The 25,385-nt window shown below is 36.4% G+C and overlaps 1 protein-coding gene across 1 annotated transcript in view; it reads right to left on the bottom strand.

Moving 5' to 3' along the window:
• Nucleotides 1-25,385, bottom strand: part of nos1apa (nitric oxide synthase 1 (neuronal) adaptor protein a) — a 115,269-nt gene that overhangs the window by 15,545 nt on the left and 74,339 nt on the right. The window contains exons 8-9 of the mRNA XM_088926852.1: nucleotides 8,168-8,326; nucleotides 742-907 (exon numbers count right to left, since the gene is read on the bottom strand). Of these exons, the coding sequence (XP_088782978.1) occupies nucleotides 742-907; nucleotides 8,168-8,326 (325 nt within the window). The remainder of the gene's footprint in view (nucleotides 1-741; nucleotides 908-8,167; nucleotides 8,327-25,385) is intronic.

The following is a 25,385-nucleotide window of genomic DNA, read 5'->3' as shown; positions in this document are numbered from 1 at the left end:
TGGAGCTTTAAATACTTTAACTCTAGCTCTTGTTAAATATGTTTGTTACAACACTGAGATATAAGATAGAAATGTCAAATATCATGCACTTCAGCTATTTTGAATACACAAAAAATATCAGTGAATTTGGTAGGGCCCTACTTATTGCCCAGGGAAACAAAACTCAGCAGCAGACTTCTCTCATATTTTCTAGATTTTCATAGCTCAGATTGCATAAGAGATATATTTTATACATTATATATTTTCATAATAATTTACACTAGTGCCCTGGTCAACATTACCCTAAGATGTGATGCATATGTCATCAGCAGTAGATGTTTAAGGATTGCCTAGTAGTTGCTGTGTTATACAATTATTCTTAGACCACCCAGTTAAATACAAAAATACTATCAAAGTTTCACTGTTCACAGACTATTCTTGATCTTGAGGTTTCAAACTGAAATTCAAATCTGTCAGGTTGTGCTAACACCTATGGATTTTACAGGGCTTGATTTATGAATGTCAATACTTTAAGCATCATTGGATGCACTTCTCAGTAAATGGTAGCAGAGTCAATGCGTATAAAGATGACATTCAATTTATTGCAGTCAATAATTTCAAAATTGGGTCCCTAGAAAGTGCTGGTTCATTTTCAAAACCTGATGGCTTCCCACAGTTAAGATATTATAGGCAGGAAACAGGCCACACACATGAAATCAAAAAACAATAATAAAACAGGAAATGCAAATAAGATCCACAGACTTGAGCCGTGTCCAGAGAGTTTGAGCTCCAGTTCCTGGATTTGCTTGACCAGCAATGAGATGTGTTGTAGCATGTCCTTGTTCTGCAACAGGAGCTGATGGACTCGGGCCTGGGCTTCAATTCGAGCTGTGGCCTCCGCTGACAGCTGGTCTTTCAACAGGTGAACCTGCGTAAACATGCAATATATTGCTTCAGTTGGCAGTATCAGTATGAAACCCTTAATATCCCAGTAGAGTTCACTATGGTGTTCCAGGGTGAACAGAAAGAAGCTAGTCGACATTATGTGACATATGTCAGACTCCACTGGCAAAACCTAATACCTTTAATGCTCTTGCCATGTCTTTTTTTTAGCTCCATCAGATTGCAGCAATATTAAGCTAAGGCTCATTTAAAATTTAATGCTGTACAATGGCTTCTTCCCAATAAATTAAAAAATGATTTCCATTAAGTCTAAATTGACAGACCCATTATCAATTTATATATAAAAATGCTCTTGAATCAAAGCCCTCAATGACTTCAATAAAAATGCCAAGAGAGATTGTGACCATACCAGGCGAATATAGCCTGGCTTAATTCTGTGCCTTTCAACAGATTTTAAGTTTTAAATAGAGAAATAACCTGCAGCAATTTCATTCTTTCAGTATCCAAGTCATTTTCTGCGGCTTTTTTAAATTGCCAGTCAGACATGGAACCACACTTTTTTCAGCTGTCCCTCTTTCCGAGATAGTATAATTTCACAGAAAGCGATGGGAATTGAGTATAATATGAACATTTCTTCAGAGTGGCACAGACTATTTCCAGGCATATAGAACAAAATCATTAACAAGAAAACATATTACCTTATAGTACTATTTTTCATTCTATGCAGGCACACATTGCTATGAAATTAGCAATCCACTCTGACACAAGAGCCTATGTAATGCGGTTAAATGAATATAGTACTCCATTGCCCACTCCACATAGGTGAAGAGTGATGAAAAATGAGCTGTCCACTCAGACATATTAGTCAATGAGTCAGTGTGATGTGCTTTATATTAGTATTTAATTCTGGAATGGCTGACAGAGCATTAAAATCCTGTCTCTTGACCCACCCAGTTAAATGAAGAAAATACTATCAAATGATATTCACTGAAGACAAACCGAGTTACAAGTGTAAAACAAAATCATTACAACAAGGCTATCTTTAAGCACAGTAAGAACATTAAACTCCATTTACAGCTGAAAAGGTCAAAGGAAATACTTCTATCCTCACTTGACAAGAGGCCTTGACCTTAGGAAATGGACTCCCGGGTTACTGAATCTTCCAATAATGCCTACAATTATAAAACTCTCCAGAGAGTACAGGGATTGATTTATTCAAATAATACAATTTTGTTTAGTGCAAACGACCTCTAATTACCCTTTTGCACTGTAAATCTGTTCTCATTGATCTTCACTTTCAACTTTATTACCACAACATCACAACTGGTATTTCAATAAGTTGTCTTTATCACTTAGAGTTTAGCAGCACATTTAAGATAACAAGGATCTACAACAAAAGGAAAAGATTTTACCAAGGGAGTTAGCCCCAGTTTTCAGGTTCTTATCATTCATTAGCCTCATTGGCCTAATGTCACAGTCAAGTATGACTTGAACATGAAAAGTGACAGGTAAGAGCAGTATGGGCTTGACACATTCTCTGGTGGATTGAGCAGGTGTTGTTTCTGTAGATACCTGGTCTTCTTACATGTGCAAATCAAATGCAAATCAGCCTGAACTCAAGTGCTTGACCAACCTATTTTAACAGCTGCCTTATTGTCAGATCATCACTATGAGCTTCAACAGGAGCAGGACGATGATCTCTGGATGTTAGTGGGCCACCAAAGAACTTGGGAGAATGTGTTCAGGACTGAAAACACCTCTGTATGACATTTCATTGAGGAGAAGCTGGTGCATACCAGCTTCTACATTTCCTGACAGAATGCATTCTTGATTTGCATGATGTTTGCATAAATGCTTCCAAAACAGTATACTGTACTTCACAAACTAAAATGAAGAGACAGTATAGGAAAAAAATTACAAAACATTATTTTTCTCGCCAATCACAGGCTATGATTTTTGCATCTGTTTAAATTTATGATCGACGGAGACATTTTTCTCTAATGCTGGTTTACATCACATTAGAGCCAAGGGAATGTTGACAAACATTTCTAAACTGGAATTTGGATAGGCATTATTAAGAATAAAGCCGTATAACAAAGATGAATTAGGGTGATTAACATCTGGCAACCAGTAATGCATTCAGTAAATTTAAGGAGATAAAAAGATGACTTGACATTGTAAGCAGATAATTTGCAACATTTTTTAAGTGGCGTTACATTGGTATATAGGCCTAGTTACATCTGCTTCTATGTGTGTGACATGCATATAAATTGCAAAACTCTAATGAAATGTTGGGAAAATGGTCTTTTCAATGTTTGAGATGTTCAGAGCAGTCAGTTGCTGATACCCCAGGTAATAATAAAGCCGCACAACATCCTGTGATATGCTACTGATAACCACTCACATCTGTTTCCCCTACAGCATCTCCATCTCTGCTGTCTGACAAAGCTGTAATGCCAGGCCACCACTGAATGTAATCAAGAGGGGATGTGCATTTTTCTAAGCACTCTTTAATGTTTGCAAGGCTGTTTCTGAAAAGATCTAAAAAAGGAAAGACTTAAAAAAAAAGTTTGAAAGAAATGTATTTTTAGTATTTGATCTTGTATATATATTTTCATTCATATCACATCAATTTTATTCCTTTCATGTGCAGACTGACCATCATAACCTGCAGTACTGTACCAAATTTGTGTAATGAGAGAGTAAAAAAAATGATATACAATTCTTACAGGGTATTCACATTGCAAAACTGCAAATTGGGTGTTAATGGTCACATTTATTTACGTCTTGTTTGTTTATTTTATATAGTTTTTGGATTTATCCAAAATTATTTGTAAAGGCAAAGTCTTTCAAAATATTTTGGCATGTACCCAAATTGGACTCCCACTCAGTAAAGCATGGAAATTTAGACACATATGCAATGTGTGATTCATAGAAATGCAGTATTTCTGAAATTTAAAACGGCAATGTCAGACCTCTTTCATGTGATTCCTTAAAATAAAACGCCAATAGAAACCATCAGTTATTTACACTAGTTATTATTAGTATGATTTACTCAGGGGGAATTAATACAATCAAGAACCCTTATTATCCCTTGATGTTAAATAGGCATCTAACACTTTTTAGCCAGGCGAAGATAAAAAGTTGCATTTTAAGAGCTCTATATTTTAAGAGTTCTACAGTCATTTTTTTCTATTCATGGACAGATATAGTCGTGAATTTAATCAGATTTCACAAAAGAAAATCACTGAAACTATAAGCAGGATGGATCTACCCATTGGTATGGTAAGAATTAAAATCGTTGGGGATTATTTATTTAAAAGCATAATTGTACTTGGGGGAAAAAAGGAACCACCTTTTTAAAAATGTCCTCAGATATCACTAGATCATGTACCCTGAATAAATTTAATTACAGGCCCAACAAGGCAGGCAAAGTTATTCCCCTCTAGGAATTGACCACACAAAAACATCACAGCAGTTTTAATACCTGAATGGATAAATAAATAAATCAAACACCATGAAATGATCAGTTTAAATAAAAAAAAACAGCACGTGTCCCAGCTGTTTAAAAATGTACTCCAAGTATAAAAAAAGCCTGGGTCATCTTGACTCCAAGCTTGACTCCACTTGATAGCACTTAATGTATATTTTCCCTCCAAGAAATCCATTCTTATGTAGACAGGGTGGGGGACAAATATGAACAAATATGACTTTCGGTAGAAACGCCCACATTTATGTGGTCAGGTAGAGGTTCTGAGTAGTTGAAATTATTTTTTCAAAAAAGCTGTGGTAAAGTGCCAAAGAGTGAAATAAAAAGGATCATTATAAGAAGTAAAGTTGGCCAGTTTGACTACAAGTCACTGCAGCCTTTTACAGTATGTCACTAAAAACTAACATGAAGCTTCAGTTCCCTTAGCACAGCATACTGGAGTAAAGGCCTGGTCTCTACTATTTTATGTTCCTCAGGAAGATACCATGTCCTGAGTTCTTTCTACTACATTAGAAGTGTACGCAATTATTGTGGGGCAGCACATATATTACACTAAACTTATCTTAACAAATATTTACTGTACCTTTAGGTTAGGGTGAACAATAAAACTCCATTACAGTATTAATTTTCTGCATTAAATATATCAACCCCCTTTTGCAAAATATTTTACAAAATGACAGAGTAATTTTGGGGAAAAAAAACTAAGGCAAAGAACAGCATTTCTTGCAGTGGAGGGTGTAAAAAATGAAAGTGGTGTGACATTCTCAGAAGGCTGTTAATCAGGCAAGAATGATAAATCTGACAAGACACTGCTTTTGATCCCAACCCAACATACACCTGCCTGTGAATGTCCTCTGTATCCCCTGACTAAAGCATAACAAACCAATGTTTGGTTCGTTCTGTGAGCCCAACTGTTTGCTACAGCTGCTAACAGGACTAAGCAGAGCTTGAAATCAATCAAGTCCCTAATTAACCTCACAGCAAGGGTCCCCAATGGAACAGGTGACGGTCTCTCCAAAACTGACAAATGGAAGAACGTGAGCAGTAAGAGCTGCTCAGAAAAGGAACAAGACAATTTCTTATTTTATTCACAATCAAATTTAGTTTTTTTCTGCATCTTGAAAACACCTGGTAGGATGAAAGACACTAGCTAGTATAGTCACAAAAGAAACACCAAACAAATATTCAGTAATGTTTATTAATTGAGCATCCCAATGTGCTCATCAACACATCATAGGATTAAAAAAAAAAAGGAGTTGAGACATCTTTATGTTCCTGCTATATTTTTTAAAAGGGAATAATGAAAATGGGTAGGTTACCAACAAAAAAAACTTAAAATACCAAACACTTAAATATAACAAGTCTAAATTAATTGCTGCTCATTCTGCTTCATTGTAGAATATACTGTACAATAGTATATCTACACTGCTCATGCATTAATTGCATTCATGCATTCAGAGCCACAATTTCTGAAAACTACAAACTTGCTGACAAACGACATACTTGCCACTTTAAATACTGTACTGTATGTAATCAGAACTCTGCCACTATTAGGAATCATATATCAGCTTAATTATCTTACTGCATCACACACTGAAGGCTGGTTAACAAAGACACCTGAAGAAACTAGGGACACATTGATTTAGTCGTCAGCCTCAAATTAACTATATCAAAAGATGTAACTGCAAATACATCTTGACACATCATAGCAATTTCATAGCAGTGGCCTCGCTACATGAAACAAAGTTCTGGACTCCTGGGCTGCCTCCTAATAAGCCAACAAGACCAGCAGCAATTGCTTTGATGCAAAGCAGCAGGAAATGAGGATGATATACAAGACTGGAGGCTCTCAATGCTATGATGCCACTGTGAATCAAGAAACTCCAGCTGCTGCTCCTACCAAGTGGTAATTTTGTAACATAGCAAACTCTGGCTGTGCAATTCTTACTTCTGTCTGACAAAGTTTATTTAAAGAAAATAAAAAAAGAGAATATAATCTGACAAGACTTATAGACTGAACTCATCCAGCAAGAGGTCTTTAGAATGACATACTGCTAAACAACAACAAAAAAAGATTTTCAACTCATTTGCAGAGTCACATTTAACATTTCCAAGGAATTCTTTATGTTATGTTCTAACGTTAACTGGTAACTCGAAACAATGGAACAGGGATAGTTTTAACTGTGGTCTTCTAATGTGGTTATTAATTTTCAAAACTAGAGAACGATAGCACAATGCTTTATTTTTTATCTACATTATCCATTATGGCCTACTGTATGCACACAATTAAAAGTGTACATGAAGAATAAAGGAATCTACTTGACTGTAGTCCCAGTTTGAACTACAAGAAGTTGAAACACCAATGTTCTACTGCCTTCATGTAAATATTAGAGGTTTTTGAACCAATAACACATTCCAGAACATTCAGCTAGGGAGAAAATAAATACACCATGCATAAAAAGATATACTAAAAAATACAAAAAATTCTTTGCCATTGATTGTCAAATTAAACCCTGCACACATGGTATCCTAAAACATTTCTGAATTTGTGAACGCATCTAATATATGCGCCCATAGGACTGGCAATCATAATGTGGTAACTTTAACAACACATCTTTACAATGATGTAGATCAGTGGTTCTCAAACTTTTTGGACCAAGTACCACCCCTGATCACACCAAAGCCAAACCAAAGTAGTACCACCTACAACTCATCTTCTCTTAGGAACCACAGAAAATCTCATTGACCAACATGAGCATGTGCGTGCACACACTCACATACACATGTAATAAAAATAGCACTGAGCATTTACCATTTCAGTGAGAGGGGTGAGCCTGTTTAGTCGAGCAAAGCAGATGTGAATTCATTGGTCGAGCCTTGAAACAATTCACAACTTAGAGAGCAGAGTCTAACAGATTTTAAATCCTCAGGCATTTTCTTGACTGCCAAGGCCTCACGGTGGATGCTGCAATGCGTCCACTTCATATCTGGAGCAACCTCTCTAATTAGTGCAACTACACCACTGTGTCGGCTTGTCATTACTCTAGCACCATCTGTACAAACTCTGACTTATTTTTTCCCAGTCGATGCCATTCTCTTCGATAAATTCATTCAGAAGCTGAAATATGTGCTCTCCTATAGTTCTTGTTGGTAGCGGCTTACAGAACAGAAGTTCTCATGGAACATATCTAACGTAATATCTAACGTAAAGGAGCAAACTGGCCAAATCAACGACATCTACAGACTCGTCGAATTGCAGTGAAAAGCTCATCTTGTCAGCGTACATTTGACATTATCTGCCATATCAATAATTCTACTGTGTCATTTGAAAGGGGCAGCAGGTCAAGCTGTTTAGCAGCTTTTTCTCCACACATCATACAGTACGTGTCAGCTGTTTTGCCAACGGTAAACAAAGTTCTCCACCAATAGTGTGGGGCTTACCTGCCTTAGCAATCCGCAAGTTCGCATTTTTCCCCGTTTCCCCTTAAAAGACAGTCAGGAGTCCATCTCAGCAGTTAAAATAAGTTTTTATTTCATGAGCATGTGAGCAAAACACGGAGACGCTCAGTGTATTTTATTCAAATAAACTTGGAAGTGCTGTCAAATATTCAGTACTGTCAAAAACTAATTTTATTAAAATAGAAAATATGAAAACCCGTCCCAATTTTTCAGTGCACACAACAAATTTCCAGGGTCATCTGGCGTACCACCTGGGGGTGTTCCACATACCACAGTTTGAGAACCACGGATATAGATTATTTTCATGAAATAAGATGAAACTGGCTTTATTCTTACCTGTGCAACAGCTACTTGAGTTTGCTGCTGCTGTTGCTGCAGCTGTTGCTGTAAGAGCTGAATTTGGTGATGCACAGATAAGGGAGTTCCTACTGGCACTTGGCTAGATGATGGCAACAGCATTTTGGGTGTAGCCAACAGAATGCTGTCTTCTGAGACCTGGAAGAAATTAGATATTATGATTAGGAAGATCTTTATGGAAAAATAGAACTATGCTAATCAATACTGGAAAAGCTCACAGTAGCTCCACAACAGCAGTAACAGTAAGAGTCACATCATATAACAAAGGACGAATAAGCATGACAAGCTAGAAACATTTAACTCTACAATTATGTATACAAAGTGTCTTCTAGTAAATATAAACTACATTGTTCACACTACATCACACAGTAAACAAAGTAGAAAGCATTAGGATATTTTAGGATATTTCCATATTAACACAGCAATGAGAACAACCCCGTTCCTTTAATAAAGTCCTATAAATGCCAGCTCTTTACTCTTATGTAATATACACTCTTATTCATCTTATGTGAGCTTTTAAAACAAAAGCTACTGTAGTTTAATTAAAACAAGTCCAGGGTAAAAGCAATAACTATTGATCATTAGAGAATTCATTTGGAAAATAAAACCTGCAAAGTTCTTTTTTTTATAGAGCAAGATATCACTGTACATCACATAAAAAATGTTTCATGTATGTAGTACAGGTTTTTCACAAATCTCACTTTTGTCAGTATGTACAATATGGTCAGATTACATTGTATAACTAGATGGAGGAGGATTTTGGAGAGCTTAATGCCGTGTGGAGCAAAAAGGACTCAAATTCAGTTTAATTTGTTTCACCTAAAATGGTCACTGGAATGAGCACAACCTACAGTAAGTGCTGAAAATAGAAGTTAGTATTGGCATCTAAAGGTCAGCACTCATCAACACAGACATAAAACTGCTCTGGTCATTCCCTTTGATTGCCTTTGCCTCTTTGGAGAACACAGAAGTTCAGAGTCAAGACTAAAAATAAAAATTCATAGGTGATCAAATACAATGGATTGCATGGCAGAGACAAATTGTTAATATTCTTCTGTGCTGTAGGTTATTTATTACCCTTGTCTGAGATGAAAATATGGTAATACAGAGAGCCAAGTATTGAACTGCTAATACATTTTGTGGAGGTAAAGATATTGAACAAAGCATACAATTTCATAACAGTTTTTGTTTATGCATAACATAACTGTTTATTAGAGGTTAAGTGTGATGTGAAGTAGCTTACCTTTAAGTGTAATGGTTGCTGTTAGTAGCCAGAATGTGGGTTACAAACAGAGACACAGTTAGTAGTTCTCTTTTTGTACATTTCACAATTCTGTCCATTGTTCAGGTAACTACAGCTCACTTCCAAAGAAAAACATGCCTCTAAAATGCATTTTGTGTGCATGGTGAAACGATAACAGATTAAACAATTTAGTTTTAATAAGTTTACGAAGAATAAATACATTTAACAGTACCCTAGTTATTTTTGCAATACCTTTTTAAAATTTAGGTCCAATAGAACACAAAAAAAACATTATATTGACATTTATTCCTAGAGGTGGTCATTGTAACTTGCACAGTATAACGTAACATGCACTATGAGTTTTACCACGGAAAAAAATGGACTAGGTTTGGATCTCTTCTGTAAATATAAACAGACATACAGTGCCTTGAAAAAGTATTCAGCCCCATCCCCCCTTTTCACACTCAATCTCACAACTGGGAATTTCATTTTTTTAGAATGGGAATTATTTGTGAGTCACTCATTCATCTTCACAGAGCCCCCCACAAAAAAGAAAGATAATAGTAAAATAAATTAATTAAAAATAAAAAAATAATATCATATAATTAGTTGCCATAATTATTTTGGTCAATTACCTCTGGCAGGCATTACAGCAAGCAGTCTTTTTGGATACGTATTAACTTTGCAGGCTGAAACAAAGCAATATTAGCACATTCCTTCTGGCAAAATTGCTCAAGCTATGGGCTTCTTCCTTGCATCCCTTGCATAAAGGTCATTTATGTGGAATGCCTTGGAGATTGTTGACCCATGCACATCATCTTGCATCACAACTTCTGTAGCCCATACGATGTTACAATTGGCCTCGCAGTTGCTTCTCTAATAAGTTCACTTCTTTACTGGCAACTAAATGAAGTAGGGTGGCCCGATGTAGGCAGTGTGGCTGTAGTTACATAATTCCTCAACTTCTTTATGATGGACCGAGGGATGTTCAATACCTTGGCAGTGGTCTTGTACCCTTCTCCAGATTTGTGCCTCTCTATAATCATATTGCCGACTTGTTCAAATGTTCTTTCATCTTCATTTTGAGTCATTTTTTTTGGAAGGTCTCTACCATGCTGAAGCACCTCACAGAGAAAGCGGTATTTATATTTACAAAAGAACTGATAGCATGTGATCCACTAATTTCTTAAACAGATGGAGTCAATCAACAAATTGTGAACCTTATGAGGTAATGTATTGCTCCTGTGCAAATTTGAGCTTGCAATTACAAGGGGTATGAATACTTTTTACATTTAATCATTTGTTTATTTTCCATTTCTGTAAATTGTAGAAAGGTTTTGGAACATTTATTTTGCTTTGACATGATACTCAATACTTTGTGGATCAGTGCCAAAAAATCCTATTTCAATTTATTTCAAATTCAGAATCTGCAGCACCAAAATGTGAAAAATGTGTTGGGGGCTGAACACTTTTTCAAGGCACTGTAATATATTAATTTTATGTCAGCTCCAATCATTTTCCATTAGCAAAGTTCTGCTATGAATTCAAAAACTGCTTCAGGGTTCCAAACAAAAAAAGTAATCATTTTAAGAGCCCTGACAATCAGCGCAAAACAACATCCTTTAACACAAACTACAGACTTTTCAAAGAAAACTGTATCAACACAAAACACGAATATGAGCTCATATTCAGCCAGATCTACTTTAAACTGTTTTGTAATGCAATAGACAATATTGAGAGAGACAGACTTCCACTGCTACACTTTGGTTTAATAATCTCTTTGATACTATTTCTTGCTGCTTCAGTTTAGAAAATCAAATGTAACTGGGTTAAATCCTGCCTTTCAATACACTTCTGCTTGGAGGTTTAATGAATAGCAGATGTTTACTTGGGCACAATACAAAACATTACCATGTAACTGCCACCTGTTCAAAACCTTCTTCAAGGTGACCTCCGTTCACGTTGCTAAGTATCTATGCTTCAGTGGACATACAGCAAGTAAGGATAACTTCCAAACTTGGCTTAACTATCCTGAGCAATGGTACAAAGAGAACATCTGACACTACAGTGTGTATTTACTGAGGTAGTGTTGTAATATAGTACTACAGTAATTCTGAATTGTGTGCTAATCTTAAAAATGTCAGCATTGCAACGCACATTTTAATAATACTAAAACTAAATAATGCAATAACTAAAAGTACAGTAAACCTGAAAACAAACTTGAAATATTTTTTTAAGATTTTTTACTTAGTAATTAGGGTATTAGCAGGTCTGTGTTTATCCTAGTTAAACTGCTAGATAATGGGACCCCAGGATCATTCATCTATGAGATATACCTTGTATTGCTGTTACCTTTTTAAACTTAGGAGTGAATTGAGCAGTTGTGGCAGGGGACAGTACCCAAGGGTATGACAGCCCAAGGGTTTCAAACCCAGAGCTTACAGGTAAAGGTCTCAACCACTACAGTTTTTTTTAAAAAGCTGTGTGACCGATAAGATTGAATAAAAAAAGATATTACCTGCTTTGATGCGCCATAAATGGTAGGAGCAATAACGGAAATTATTTCCCTAGCTGATCATGTGCTCTGTGATTTAGTAAAGTATATAAAAGGCAGATTGCTTTTTTGTCATGCTTTGAAAGAAGACGGACTGTGCAGTTCAAAACTCAATAAAGTTCACCTGTGAACACCAGAGATTTATAAAGAGGAGAAAAAGTCAATCCCCCTGCGGAATAGATATCTTAAAGTCTCAACTTTTATAGTGAGAGTCATGTGTGTTGAAAAGGGGAAAATTAGATAACTGAATAACGCCATAAAGTAAAAAAGCTCAAACTATTACCTTTTAGGCTTGAACTGTTGGTAAGCAGTTGCATGATAAAGTTAAGCAGATATGCATTTAGACTTTAGCTAAAACTGCTGTCTCACTGTAGTCAACCTTCACAGTGTGAAAATACAATTGGCTTTTTCTCATCACAAAACGCAAAAACTGGAGATCACATGGTGACTGGTGACCAGCACAACAGAATGGCAACCCAAGGTTAGAGCTCCTGTTACAAGCTTCCCTAATTTATTTAGTTTAAGCCCCTGATTAATTTGAAAAGGATGAAACAAGTTACTTGACTCCTGCTTCTTTCCCCAAACAAGAAGCTTGATTTTCCTCAGTTTGCTAAAGATGGCAGCTCTGCTGGAAAAGGCAAAGAAGCAGCATTGATGAAGTATAGAATGCAAGTTAGTTGAGCAGGGTGATCACTCACGATGGATAACATTTTCATAGCAAGTTTGACAATAGCAACTATCCAGTCAGGCTCGAGAAAAGAACATTCCCTGTCCCTGAGGTGTCTAAACCACACACGGAGACCAAATAAAGGTTTTGAAACCTTTTATCTTTCTTAATTAAAATTAATAAATTGGTTCACCAAACAAAACATGATTTAAACAGAATAAAATAGCATTTATGATTTATCATACTAATTAGATGCAAACAAAATGTCTCGCATAGTATCAGATATGAAATCCAAGCTGAGCATTCAAGCTAACAGATTGTTCTGCTGTTTCCTCAACCAATAATTGTAGCAGCAATAGTCCTGTGGCAATAATTTCCGAAGCTGAAAAGAATGGTATCTTAATGTTTCTACACAAAAAAAAAAGAATTTGCTGACGGATGAGACTGTCAGTTGCAGCTATGGGTTAATGAGGTATAATATCTCAAGGTGTGACAGGCTGTTTAGTCTTCATCCCCTATGCTTCTCAGTAGCCACAAAGAGCATTAAGAATTCTGCTGCACTACACAAGAATTCCACCTCTTGTTGATAAACACTTTGTTTCTCTTTCAGCATTTCTGCTCAATTACTCACAAGGGATGCACCTTCCCAGTATTTCTTTTCAACTGAGCATATGACAGTACAGAATGTACAATTGATCAAGTACAAGTGCAGTTATTCTGGAGAAAGAAACATCTTATTAAAGCACTAAACATCTTAAGGCCAACGCGTCTGTCATTATAGGTACTGAACATTGGATACTGTCATGCTGAACAAATAAAAAAAAAGGAATTTAGAAAAGAAACTATTTGAAAAAAGCAGGTTAAGATTAACAATCAGACTTTATACTTCACAAGTATAGTGCATGAACATCAATGTCTCTTTTTATCACCAAGACTTACAGCAGATGGTATTAGACATTCTGAGAATGAATGTTCATGAGTTATCAAAGCTAACCTCAGAGGAAATTGAATTCAACTGGCTAGTCCTATCATCAAATATCCCAAGGGCCCCAAACGGATTAACATCACAGTTATATTATCAGTACCTTAAAAACTGCATATCAAATATTAATCTCAATTCTACCCTGGAGTGTAAAGGTGCCAGAGATGGACAGAAATTCACCTGCCAGCAATGATCAAGGCAGGTCTAAATTGATATTAATTACATTCAATTTGCACTGAATTTCATAACTGTTTTGTTCTCACTGGAAGAGTTCCAGAATCCCACACAAGTAGACAAATTAACAAGAAAATGCATTTTATGCAAAAGAGAACCACAGTTTGGTCGTTTGCTTTTTCCCTGTTATTTGGTATATCATTCAGTAAACGCACTTGAAATATTGCTGAAGAATAAAAAAATGAAATGTATTTGCGTTTCCATTAGAGTGACACCTGATGTAGGAGATGAATGTTTGTCAAAACACTGAAGCATAAGTCTCTGAAAACCGATAGGTTTAAAACAAGACATATGTCTAATGAATAGAAATGAGAAAAAGTGCTAAAATTTACTTAAATTGTGGTTAGTACAACATTATCCAGTTTCTCTTATTTAATTGCCACCTTTCACCTTGCATGAATACACAGACCTAATGAACACCTACTGTATTATTCAGTCCTCTCCCTGAATAATACCTTTTATCAGTCCAGCAGAGATGAAACACTTTACAAATTAAATGTACCGTTGGTGTTTCTTTAGGCAAAGAAAATAATGGATCTGAACATGTTAGCCAAATGGTTTTGTCACTCAACTGTATTAGTCTGAAGAACTGGATCATCACTATGACATTACTTTATCTAGAAGAGCACGGTGCCACTATTTGTGACTACTGAATATGCTATAGACTGTACAGTTTTGCCTTTTAAAACTTTGCCAGAAGTGTGATGCAAGAAATAGACCTAACAGGATCCTATACTAATACAGAAAGATGCCAGACTTCTACATTACACAATTATTAGAGTGAACATTTCTGTACAAAATACAAATACACTGCAATTAATCATGAGGTTTTTAACATTTCCTAAATTTAGTCTCATTGTAATAAGATGTGACAAAGGGGCTTCATAGAGAATTAGGAGTTGGCAATACAGACTTCTCTGTGACCTGGACATATTAACATTTATGATGGAGAATACAAATATAAAAATGAGAATACACTTCTGTTCAACTGCTGTTTGCTAGCAGAAATAAATGAAAAGAAGAGACCCCCCCCCCCCTCCTAAAAATGCTTTGATGGTTTTTCTGTAGCAATAGCATTAGTTTTGGGAAAAAAATATAATACTAACAAGCCCTGACAGACATTAACACTAAAAATATTTCATTTATCCCCAGATATGTTGATTTTTCTCATTGGAACCTTGACATGTGCTGAAAACTGTTAAAAACCTGAAAATCAGAGTAAGTTGCACTATTCAGTCAACCCCAAACAACTGCATATTAATTTTAAAAAACACTAGATGTGTCTCTATGGAAAGAGTTCTCTTCTGTGACTTAAAAATGTGATTTTGGCCAGAATCAAACAGCCGGCATTATTCTTAGAGAATCTAGACTTGTTTACTTCTTCAGTACTTTAACTTTCTTAGCAGCATTTAAATTGTCCTGGGTATCTGTCTGCTACGATATCCAAACAGTTATAGTCCCAGATGACAAAAAGACTGATCCTAGGTCACTCTTTCTTTTAATACCGTCATTATTGGGTGAGAACACTCTCCTTGGCATGTCTGTTGCTAGGTTCAGCCCACACTCAACACAAAATTAGAGAGACTAAAGGCCCCAAATCCATAGCATAGAATTAAAATGGGCAAATGAAGCAATTTCTAAAAGAAGAAACCTAAGCAAAATAAAACAAACTGGTTTGGTTATTGGTTAACTCGCCAGTCTCAGAACACAACAGATTTCAAACATGGTATTTCCAAGGCAAATCTTCTTTGACAGTCCACTTGAACTGTGAGCAAACTAAGGGAAAACTAAAATGTTTCCCTCAATGTTTGGGTTTTGTCAGTTAGATCTATGTGGAGTTTTACAAAGCTGATGACTTTTTTAAAAATCCACAATAAGTATCACTGCATCATGTGAGGTGCAAGCATTAAGGGAAAATTTAGTGTGATGAAACCTGGGAAATCTCAAGTCTGTCCAGCATACAGTCTATCTTTATACCCAAGACCTGGAATTAATTGGCTAAACAGATTTTACTCAGGAGCAGTTTTGTGGTATGGAATGCATATTGACAAGAGAACAAAATGGAGATTGGGGAGTCAAATGGGGAGTGGTGTATGCAGGGACATTACTTGACCATATTGTAAATACATTGGCAGCAATATTACGCCCACTGAGTTTGGAGTTAAAAACAAACCTTGAACAGGAGCAGGTTGGGTAAGAGGCTGTGTTTTGCCAAGCAGTTGATGACCTAGTGTGGGTAGGAAAAGTAGAGTCCCAAATTATGAGGCAATTCAGAAGCGGTTTTGTTTTTTCCCGAGGTCTGTGTTGTTTCAGTTCAATTGTTTCTACAATATATAAGATTCTGGAGGGGCTTGGAACACATTGGTCATGCTGTCATCTTAACTGATGCAGGATCATTTTAATGTTGTTTTAGTTAATTTAACGTGTCTGTCTAGTTCAATGTTCCTAGGCAGCCAGGTCTGGGAACACAAGCAGTTTCCAAGGTATAAAAAAAGCCTCATAATCATTTTACATTTCCACTGCTGAGAAGCCTCCATATTAAAATGATTAGTATATGTCAGTGGCATTCACCTAAAGCAAGAATATTTCCAATGCTGCAGCTGCAGGGTTGGCTGCTAACTGCCTCTTAATAAAAAAAAGATTGCTGAGCAAAAGCATTAAGCCTGCCTCTATAGAAAAAAGTATCTTACTCATCTTCTAAAACACCCAAAGGGGGGGATTATTCATCTGAAAGTGCAAGACATCATATGGTATCTCTCTGCTTGGTCCCACATGCGTTGGAGTATCCAAAGGCATCAAAGAGCATCAACATGGGAATTAGCTCAGATTTGCCCTTTTAACTATGGGCAGCATTTTGCTGGTTCCATGGCTGCCACACATGTGGCATGAAAGAAAATACTAAATAAAAACTCTGTGGCATTAAAATACAGAATTGGACAGAACAGTCATACCACAGAGGCCTAAATTTGTGTCTTACTGGCAGCATACGTTAGGCAAACAATAAAAGCTCTAATACAGAAGACACGTTACAGAGATATTTTGGAGGAGTGCAGAAGCTAGAAACCATGCTGGAAAAGTGGCATTCTTGATAACCCTTTGAAACAGCACAAACTTAGTTCCATAAGTCTTTATAAACAGATCTTTTCAAAAACATGAGGTTACTATCTGAAAGAGGAAAAAAACAGTGCTAATAGATATGCAGTTAAGCAGTTCTATTAAAAGTCTTTACAACTCATTTAAAAATGATTCATTTTGTCACATTTCGGTCACTGACACTTTTGCATGGGATTTAAATTCACCCAGAACTACATTTTTGTACTGTATACATCTCAATTTCATAAATGTTTAAGAAAACAAATATTATAATGATATAATTTAAAAGCAGTGTTTTTGTAATGAAGCAGGACACATGCATCTCACTGTATTTTAGTGGATTTTCTAAGCTATGGTTGAATTCTGAAGCTAGTATATTCTTTTCATTACTTTTTCAGAAAGTTGCCAACAAAACATTTATAAAAAAAATCACTTTACATGACAGGTTTGATGTAATTTGGGTTTTAAAAGAGAAAGCTAACTGCCAAGGCTATCGCAAGTGCCTTATTTTGAGGGAATTTAAAATGTGAAGATTAACATTTGTAGAAAAGACTAATTTGTACACTTGAAAATGGAAGTAATTTTTACTTTTCTTCACAATTAACTAAATTCAAAGGGCTGATCTTCACAGTGGCAAAGATACCACTGCTCTGGAATCAGTCCAGAGAAGAGTAACCAGATTATTTATTATTTATTATCATCATTATCATTTTTAGGTTAAAGACATTTTCTACACTGTTTAGAAAAAAAAACCTCTTAGTCTTGAGGATGGAAGACTTCAAAAGAAACCTAATTCAATTACTCAGAATCCTCAAAGCCATTGACAAAGTCAACCCAGTGGATTCTTTAAGAATCAACATGGTAACACAAGCAAAAACCGTGCAAAAGTCCAGTTAACTAAAAACACATTTCACTATGTAAAAGGTTTGTGGGGGCACAAAACAAGCTGTACAGTCACACTGTAGAATCTGATTTCTTTCAAGAAATGGCTGATTGGCTACTATTGACTACTGTAAATGTGTTAAATGGGCCACATTTGTAAGTGGTCTATTTTTTAAAAAAAGACCTTCTTCACAGTTTTCTGTAGAGAAAAATCAAATGGCTTTCTTGAAAGCTGTTCACCTGGTTAATAATTGAGCTAAACAAGAATAGCAAAACCCTCAGATTACATTATGCCTGGAAAAGCCTGAATTTATGTTTTTGTATTTAACTTCTGTTCTCCAGAGTACTAGCTGAACAGGCACCTTTAGATCAAATAAGGCAACAAAGCAAAGTTGTGCAAAAAGGTTTCTGAGCATCTCTAAAGTTACATAGTCTGAACAGCATGAAAGGCAAACATGAAAGCATATTTGAATACAGATGCAAAGTGCATTAATATAAAGCTAGCTCTTATGCTTTGCAGAAGATATTTAAGTCATTTTTAGGTTAAAAAGAGGACAGAAAAATAGTTCTTACATTAGTGTGCTTTAACTTTTGTATGGAAATCATTAAGTTCCTTGAGTATAAAACATCTAAAGGAAGTTACTTTCCAGTTAAGAAAGTTAAGAAACAAAAACATGATATTTCAGTTTAGTTTTAATAATTTACTCACTTCTAAGTATGCATTTTTAATTAAATTGGATCAGCACAAGTTGTGCGCTACACTTCAGGTAGCACTGACCTCCTTAGAGAAACTGTGATTCAACAAAACATTCACCCATCTAATATAGTAATAAAAGCACACAGAACTAAGCTAAGCTTTTACAGAAAGTAAAGGGTCCTATAAAGGAGAGTTAATACAGGAGCGAGGCCACTGCTCTTGCTAATCTGCAATAATCTAGACCAAAAATTCCCAATTCTGGTCCATCTGACAAACACACTGCTACTTTACGTTCAGCTGGAATCATGCACAAAAAATTGCTTGATTGGAACCTTTACATTTTTTTCTATTTAAACACAGGAGATTTTAGATTAATCATGAAACATACTAGTTATAAACTGAACTGCAGTAAGTTTAGGAATTAAATGTCTCATTGTTGCACAGATTAAGTAAACATTCAATTATGTAACAGAGCTCTGCGGGAATCAAGAACTACCAGACTGTGGGTCACCAGGAGCAGAGCTGGGGACCCCTGACAAACCGTGCCATGAAAAGTATTTGCCCCCTGTCTGATTTTCTGCAATGTTGCATAGTTTTCACAGTGAATGTTATCAGATCTTCAACAAAAACCTAATATTAGAAAAAAGGGACCCTGAGTGAACAAATTACACAGCAACTTGATACTGCTTAAACTCAGCGACATTTGTGGGTTTTCGAGCATGAAAAGCTTGTTGCAGGTTATGCAACAACATCTGGGGTTTAAGTCTGGACTTTGACTTGGCCATTCCACTTGTTCTTTGATCATTCTGAAGTAGACTTGCTTGTGTGTTTTGGATCTTTGTCTTGCTGCATGACCCAGCTGCACTTCAGCTTCACAAATGGATGGCCTGACATTCTCCTGTATAATTTAATATTAATTTTATTTGATGATACAGAGCAGAATTCCTGGTTATTTCAATAATAGCAAGTTGTCAAGGTCCTCCTGATGCAGCAAAAATTCCCAAACCATAACACTACCACCACCATGCACCTTGCTAGTCTGCCCTGGACCACATTTTTGACCACTGTCTTTTTGATGGTGGAGTAATGAACAGTGACCTTAGCTGAGGCGAGAGAGGCCTACAAATCCCTAAATGTTGTTCTAGGGTTCTTTGTGACTTTCTGGACAATTTTACATCTTGCTCTTAGAGATTTGTGCAGGAGAGCCACTCCTGGGAAGATTCACTACTGTCATAACCTTTCTCCATTTGGACAATATGGCTGTGGCTTTGTGGAGACCCAGATCCAGAGAAATGGCTTCATAACTCCCTTTATCCCTTTAGTATCCCTTTAATTGAGTTGAGCGTTAATAACTTTTTCACACCCGAAGAGTGCATGACTGATTACCTTGCACACCAAAGAAATGAAAACTTAAGTGTCATTTTTTCTCTAAGACTCTCCTCTGTATTCTGCTACAGCACACAAAAAAAATCTGACCAAATTCCCTGTGAAAAATGTGCAAATATGCAGAAAATCAGGCAGGTGGAATATACTTTATGATGGCACTGTAAACTCTGGGATAGTGAACAGATTTGGTGAATTTGCAGATATAAAAATGGTGAAAAAAGGGTAGAATGTCAACAGATGTACAAGCCCAACACACTTGCCAAATGAAATTAACATAGACAAGACAAAGACAAAATGTAGGAAGCAAGTATGTAAAATTTAAATATGAGATAAATGATACTGAACTGGAAGTTTTATTTATATACAGATGCAGCCATTCAAAGTGCGCGTTACAGACACGTACCGCAGGTGACGTCGCTCAGTATGACGCAAGATGACGCGTGGCACCGCAGTACGTGATTGGTTGACCGACAGGGGCACTCGTGGTCCGTTGGTCTGTCGTAGAAAGACAGTAAACGTCTTTGCTGTGCCCGTTGTAGGTATTGAATTTTACCACTGAAGGGAAATCTTAGTAGCTGAGCATAAAAAGAATAGGAGCATACTGTAACGCGTGTGAAGGTCATAAACGATATTAATTTTGGAACATAAACATACAGTGTATAGCTGGTCTTGGTACTTTAAAGAAAAAAATACACACCAGTATTCCATTTCTCCCTAAACATTTTAAGCTTCGAAGTCTTTAACTAACGCGATACCGGAGTCAACAAGCATACTTTTAGAATTTGATTAAAAGGGAATATAATATGGAATCGCGTATCTAAAGAATTTAATAATGGTATTCGTGTGCTGCGACAGGGCTGTGTAGGGCTGTTTCGCCTGCCTGTTCATGTGAGCTGTCTTGTAGACGTGACTACCAGCTGACAGGTTGTGTTTTCGAATCCAGCTGGTGCTGGTCTTTTCTTTTAACAAACATTTCTTCGAAAAAATAGAATAGCGATATTATGGACAATCAATTGACTTTTATATTTCAAAATATCGCAACATGATCGATATTTGCGATATTTTGAACATATCTTCCCTTCTGACAGCGGTGCCTGCTTCTATTGTGTGTGTGTGTGCAACAGAGTAAATTTTTAATAGCGTTTTAAGCGAATAGGTAATTAGATTGCTCGTAAACCTAATCGCTTTTTCTACATAAACACAGCATGATTACTCTCTGAAAATGCTTTTCCTTTATTTTTAAAGTAGGCTCAGATTTCAACTATAGATCGTATTATTATAAACTTTCTTGGAAAAATGTATTTTATGTAAACCATGTTTGCTATTAATTCATTTAGGGCTAAAATACGTTCATTGTCTTCCAATCGAGTCGAGTTGACATTGGAAGCCTGCCACACCCGGACTGTTAAACCAACGCATTAGCAAGTCAAAGCCCATTGAGGGTATTGAGCCAGTATTGGCTTTAGTATTCCCCCCCTCTCCCCTCAATTCAATTCAATTCAAGGTGTTTTATTTGCATGACAGATGGGTACAAGCAGTGTTGGGTATGTATATTGTAACGCTTACGGCAGACAGGCACTGTGTAACAGCCGGCGCACCAGAGCAGCGCACCGAGGGAGCGTCTGCATTTATAACTTGGTTTTTAAAATTAGTCAAGCAATATGAAGCATCTTCTTTTACTTTTGAGTCCCTTAAATACATTGAACACAGCTTTCTCACCACTTAAGATTGCTCTTGATACCATCCTTACACAAAGCAGAAGGGAGATTTTAGTGCCTGAGCATAAAAAGAATAGGAGCATACTGCAACGCGTGTGAAGTCCATAAACGATATTAATTTTGGAACTTAAACGTTCAGTATATGGCTGGTCTCGGTACTTTAAAGAAAACATACACACCAGTATTCCATTTCTCCCTAAACATTTTAAGCATCGAAGTCTTTAAGTAACGCGATACCGGAGTCAACAAGCATACTTTTAGAATTTGATTAAAAGGGAATATAATATGGAATCGCGTATCTCAAGAAATTAATATGCAATAACTGAGTCAAGGGACTCAGAGGATCCAAGGCTAGACTGAGTATAATAGGCTTCGGGCTTCTATTGTGACATCTACTGTAAATTACAGAAATGTTAAAAGTAAACAAAATAAAGTAACTAAAATGTGGTCTAAAATCACCCCTTTAGACACCCCTTTTACTTCACTGGTGTCAGATATGAAAGGCAATAGTCTCCCGTTCTGTCTGCTGTGTGTTGCAGCAGAGGGACTCCCTGCCGCTGAAAGGGGCAGAGTAACTTGCATGCCCTCTAGTACAGTTTACACATGCACGACTTTAAAAGCTAGCAAGACAGGTTTCGATTCACATTAGCTGGCGAGCCTTGTTAAAAAAACGAATGATAATGTAACATGCCACTGTTCATGAACAAAGTTATACTGAGATTTCCTAAGATACGCGATTAAAAAATAAATAAATAAAAATTTGAATCTCCCGCGGAACACATTCCATAAGAATCAGTGGTTTTACAGTATATATCGCCTTTAAAGGTGGCTTCTCAAAACGCTTTACGGGATAAAAACAACCAGAACAGCAGCAACAACAATATTGTATTTCGTTGCACTTTGAAAACCAAGTAATAACTATACAGTACGTGCAAACGTTTCGTATGTTGCTGTCGTGAATGTCTGCGTACCCATAAGTATCTTATTTGCCTTGAGTCTGTCTACAGTATCTCTGTCCCACTACCCCCATCTCTCCCTCAATTCAATTCAAGGTGTTTTATTTGCATGACAGATGGGTACAATTCTTGTTGGGAATGTATACTTTGATATTTACACCCGGCGCGGCACCGAGGGAGCGTCTGCATTTATAACTTGGTTTTTAAAATTAGTCAAGCAATATGAAGCATCTTCTTTTACTTTTGAGTCCCTTAAATACATTGAACACAGCTTTCTCACCACTTAAGATTGCTCTTGATACCATCCTTACACAAAGCAGAAGGGAGATTTTAGTGCCTGAGCATAAAAAGAATAGGAGCATACTGCAACGCGTGTGAAGTCCATAAACGATATTAATTTTGGAACTTAAACGTTCAGTATATGGCTGGTCTCGGTACTTTAAAGAAAACATACACACCAGTATTCCATTTCTCCCTAAACATTTTAAGCATCGAAGTCTTTAAGTAACGCGATACCGGAGTCAACAAGCATACTTTTAGAATTTGATTAAAAGGGAATATAATATGGAATCGCGTATCTCAAGAAATTAATATGCAATAACTGAGTCAAGGGACTCAGAGGATCCAAGGCTAGACTGAGTATAATAGGCTTCGGGCTTCTATTGTGACATCTACTGTAAATTACAGAAATGTTAAAAGTAAACAAAATAAAGTAACTAAAATGTGGTCTAAAATCACCCCTTTAGACACCCCTTTTACTTCACTGGTGTCAGATATGAAAGGCAATAGTCTCCCGTTCTGTCTGCTGTGTGTTGCAGCAGAGGGACTCCCTGCCGCTGAAAGGGGCAGAGTAACTTGCATGCCCTCTAGTACAGTTTACACATGCACGACTTTAAAAGCTAGCAAGACAGGTTTCGATTCACATTAGCTGGCGAGCCTTGTTAAAAAAACGAATGATAATGTAACATGCCACTGTTCATGAACAAAGTTATACTGAGATTTCCTAAGATACGCGATTAAAAAATAAATAAATAAAAATTTGAATCTCCCGCGGAACACATTCCATAAGAATCAGTGGTTTTACAGTATATATCGCCTTTAAAGGTGGCTTCTCAAAACGCTTTACGGGATAAAAACAACCAGAACAGCAGCAACAACAATATTGTATTTCGTTGCACTTTGAAAACCAAGTAATAACTTAACTATACAGTACGTGCAAACGTTTCGTATGTTGCTGTCGTGAATGCCTGCGTACCCATAAGTATCTTATTTGCCTTGAGTCTGTCTACAGTATCTCTGTCCCACTACCCCCATCTCTCCCTCAATTCAATTCAAGGTGTTTTATTTGTTTGACAGATGGGTACAATTCTTGTTGGGAATGTATACTTTGATATTTACACCCGGCGCGGCACCGAGGGAGCGTCTGCATTTATAACTTGGTTTTTAAAATTAGTCACGCAATATGAAGCATCTTCTTTTACTTCTGAGTCCCTTAAATACATTGAACACAGCTTTCTCACCATCCTTACACAAAGCAGAAACTGTCCGATGACTCACAGTACAAGTGGAAAGATTACAGATTTTAATCGTCTTTAATTTTGTCTTTAATTTTGCCTGTGGAGTGTATCTTATTAAGCTCTAAATTGCATTTTGAGCGCGGTTTTTTACTTTTTTTTAATTGCATTTTGGGCGCGGACAGCACATACAAGGGTTAATGAACTGCGCCAAGAAATTTAAAATAGTATTCTTTAGGTGTGAGGGTAGGAGTGGACCGCAGCAGGCATAATCAGCAAACCAGGAAAACAAAGAACAGGACAGGTGAGATGTGTATCCAGAAAGCGAGTGATCAGAAAAAGGAAATGGAAAACGCAGAAAAAGAAAACGCTTTACAGGATAAAAACAATAACAACAGTAGTGGCTGGGCAAACGATTTTTTTTATCGAAATACAAATTGAGATACTGTACTGTATAATGATGTGCATGAACAAAGGTATACTGCAATTTTCCTTAGATACGCGATTAATGCTTCGTAGGAGGAGGCGGTCTTTTCCTCTTGTCTAACAGTTTGTCCACAAACAAAACATTCCTGTTAGACAAAAGGAATTGAAAAAAAACAATTTTGTCAATGAAAACCGGTGTGTGTGTCTCTCCCTGCTGGATGTTCCTCTCACAAACTGCTGAATGAATAAAATAATTTTATTGGAAATGCGTTTGCGATTGTCTGGTATTTAATCTGGTCCCTTTTAACTGTTTTTCGATCTACTGTATTGCTTTGAGATGCCACTTTTAAAGGCGATATGTAAAATAAAGTTTTTTTTATTATTGTTATAGAGAAACATGATCAGATTTTCCCTGGTTCAGAAAAAAGATCTAAAGTGCTACACATAACTTTCTTAATTCGATGTATTTAAAGCAGTGAACTACTGTAGGTGTCACATAACATTCAGAAATACAATCACGTATTTGACAAATAAAAACGATTATAATCTAATCCTTCCACGTTTGATCCCAAAATCCCAAGAAATATAAATCTTGACGGGTAGAAAGCTATGCTGAAAGTTTATTAAGATGCTTAGAAGACAAAGATACTGTATCAATTTATGTTGCATTAGCCTGATTATGATTAAAAAACACATATAATTAAACACGCGTTTGCGATTTAAATCAGAACACGATTTAAATCAATATCGATTCCATATTATATTAGCAGAAAAGCTTAAAACTACCACTTTTTCACACGCTATTTCACATGCTAGTTAAATACTTCGATGCTTAAAATCGTTAG

This window comes from Atractosteus spatula, chromosome 11 (assembly GCF_055471065.1).
Source record: "Atractosteus spatula isolate fAtrSpa1 chromosome 11, fAtrSpa1.hap1, whole genome shotgun sequence".
Taxonomy (NCBI): Eukaryota; Metazoa; Chordata; class Actinopteri; order Semionotiformes; family Lepisosteidae; genus Atractosteus; species Atractosteus spatula.
The sequence above is the reverse complement of the archived record's forward strand: the minus strand, read 5'-3'. Positions and strand labels throughout refer to the sequence as shown.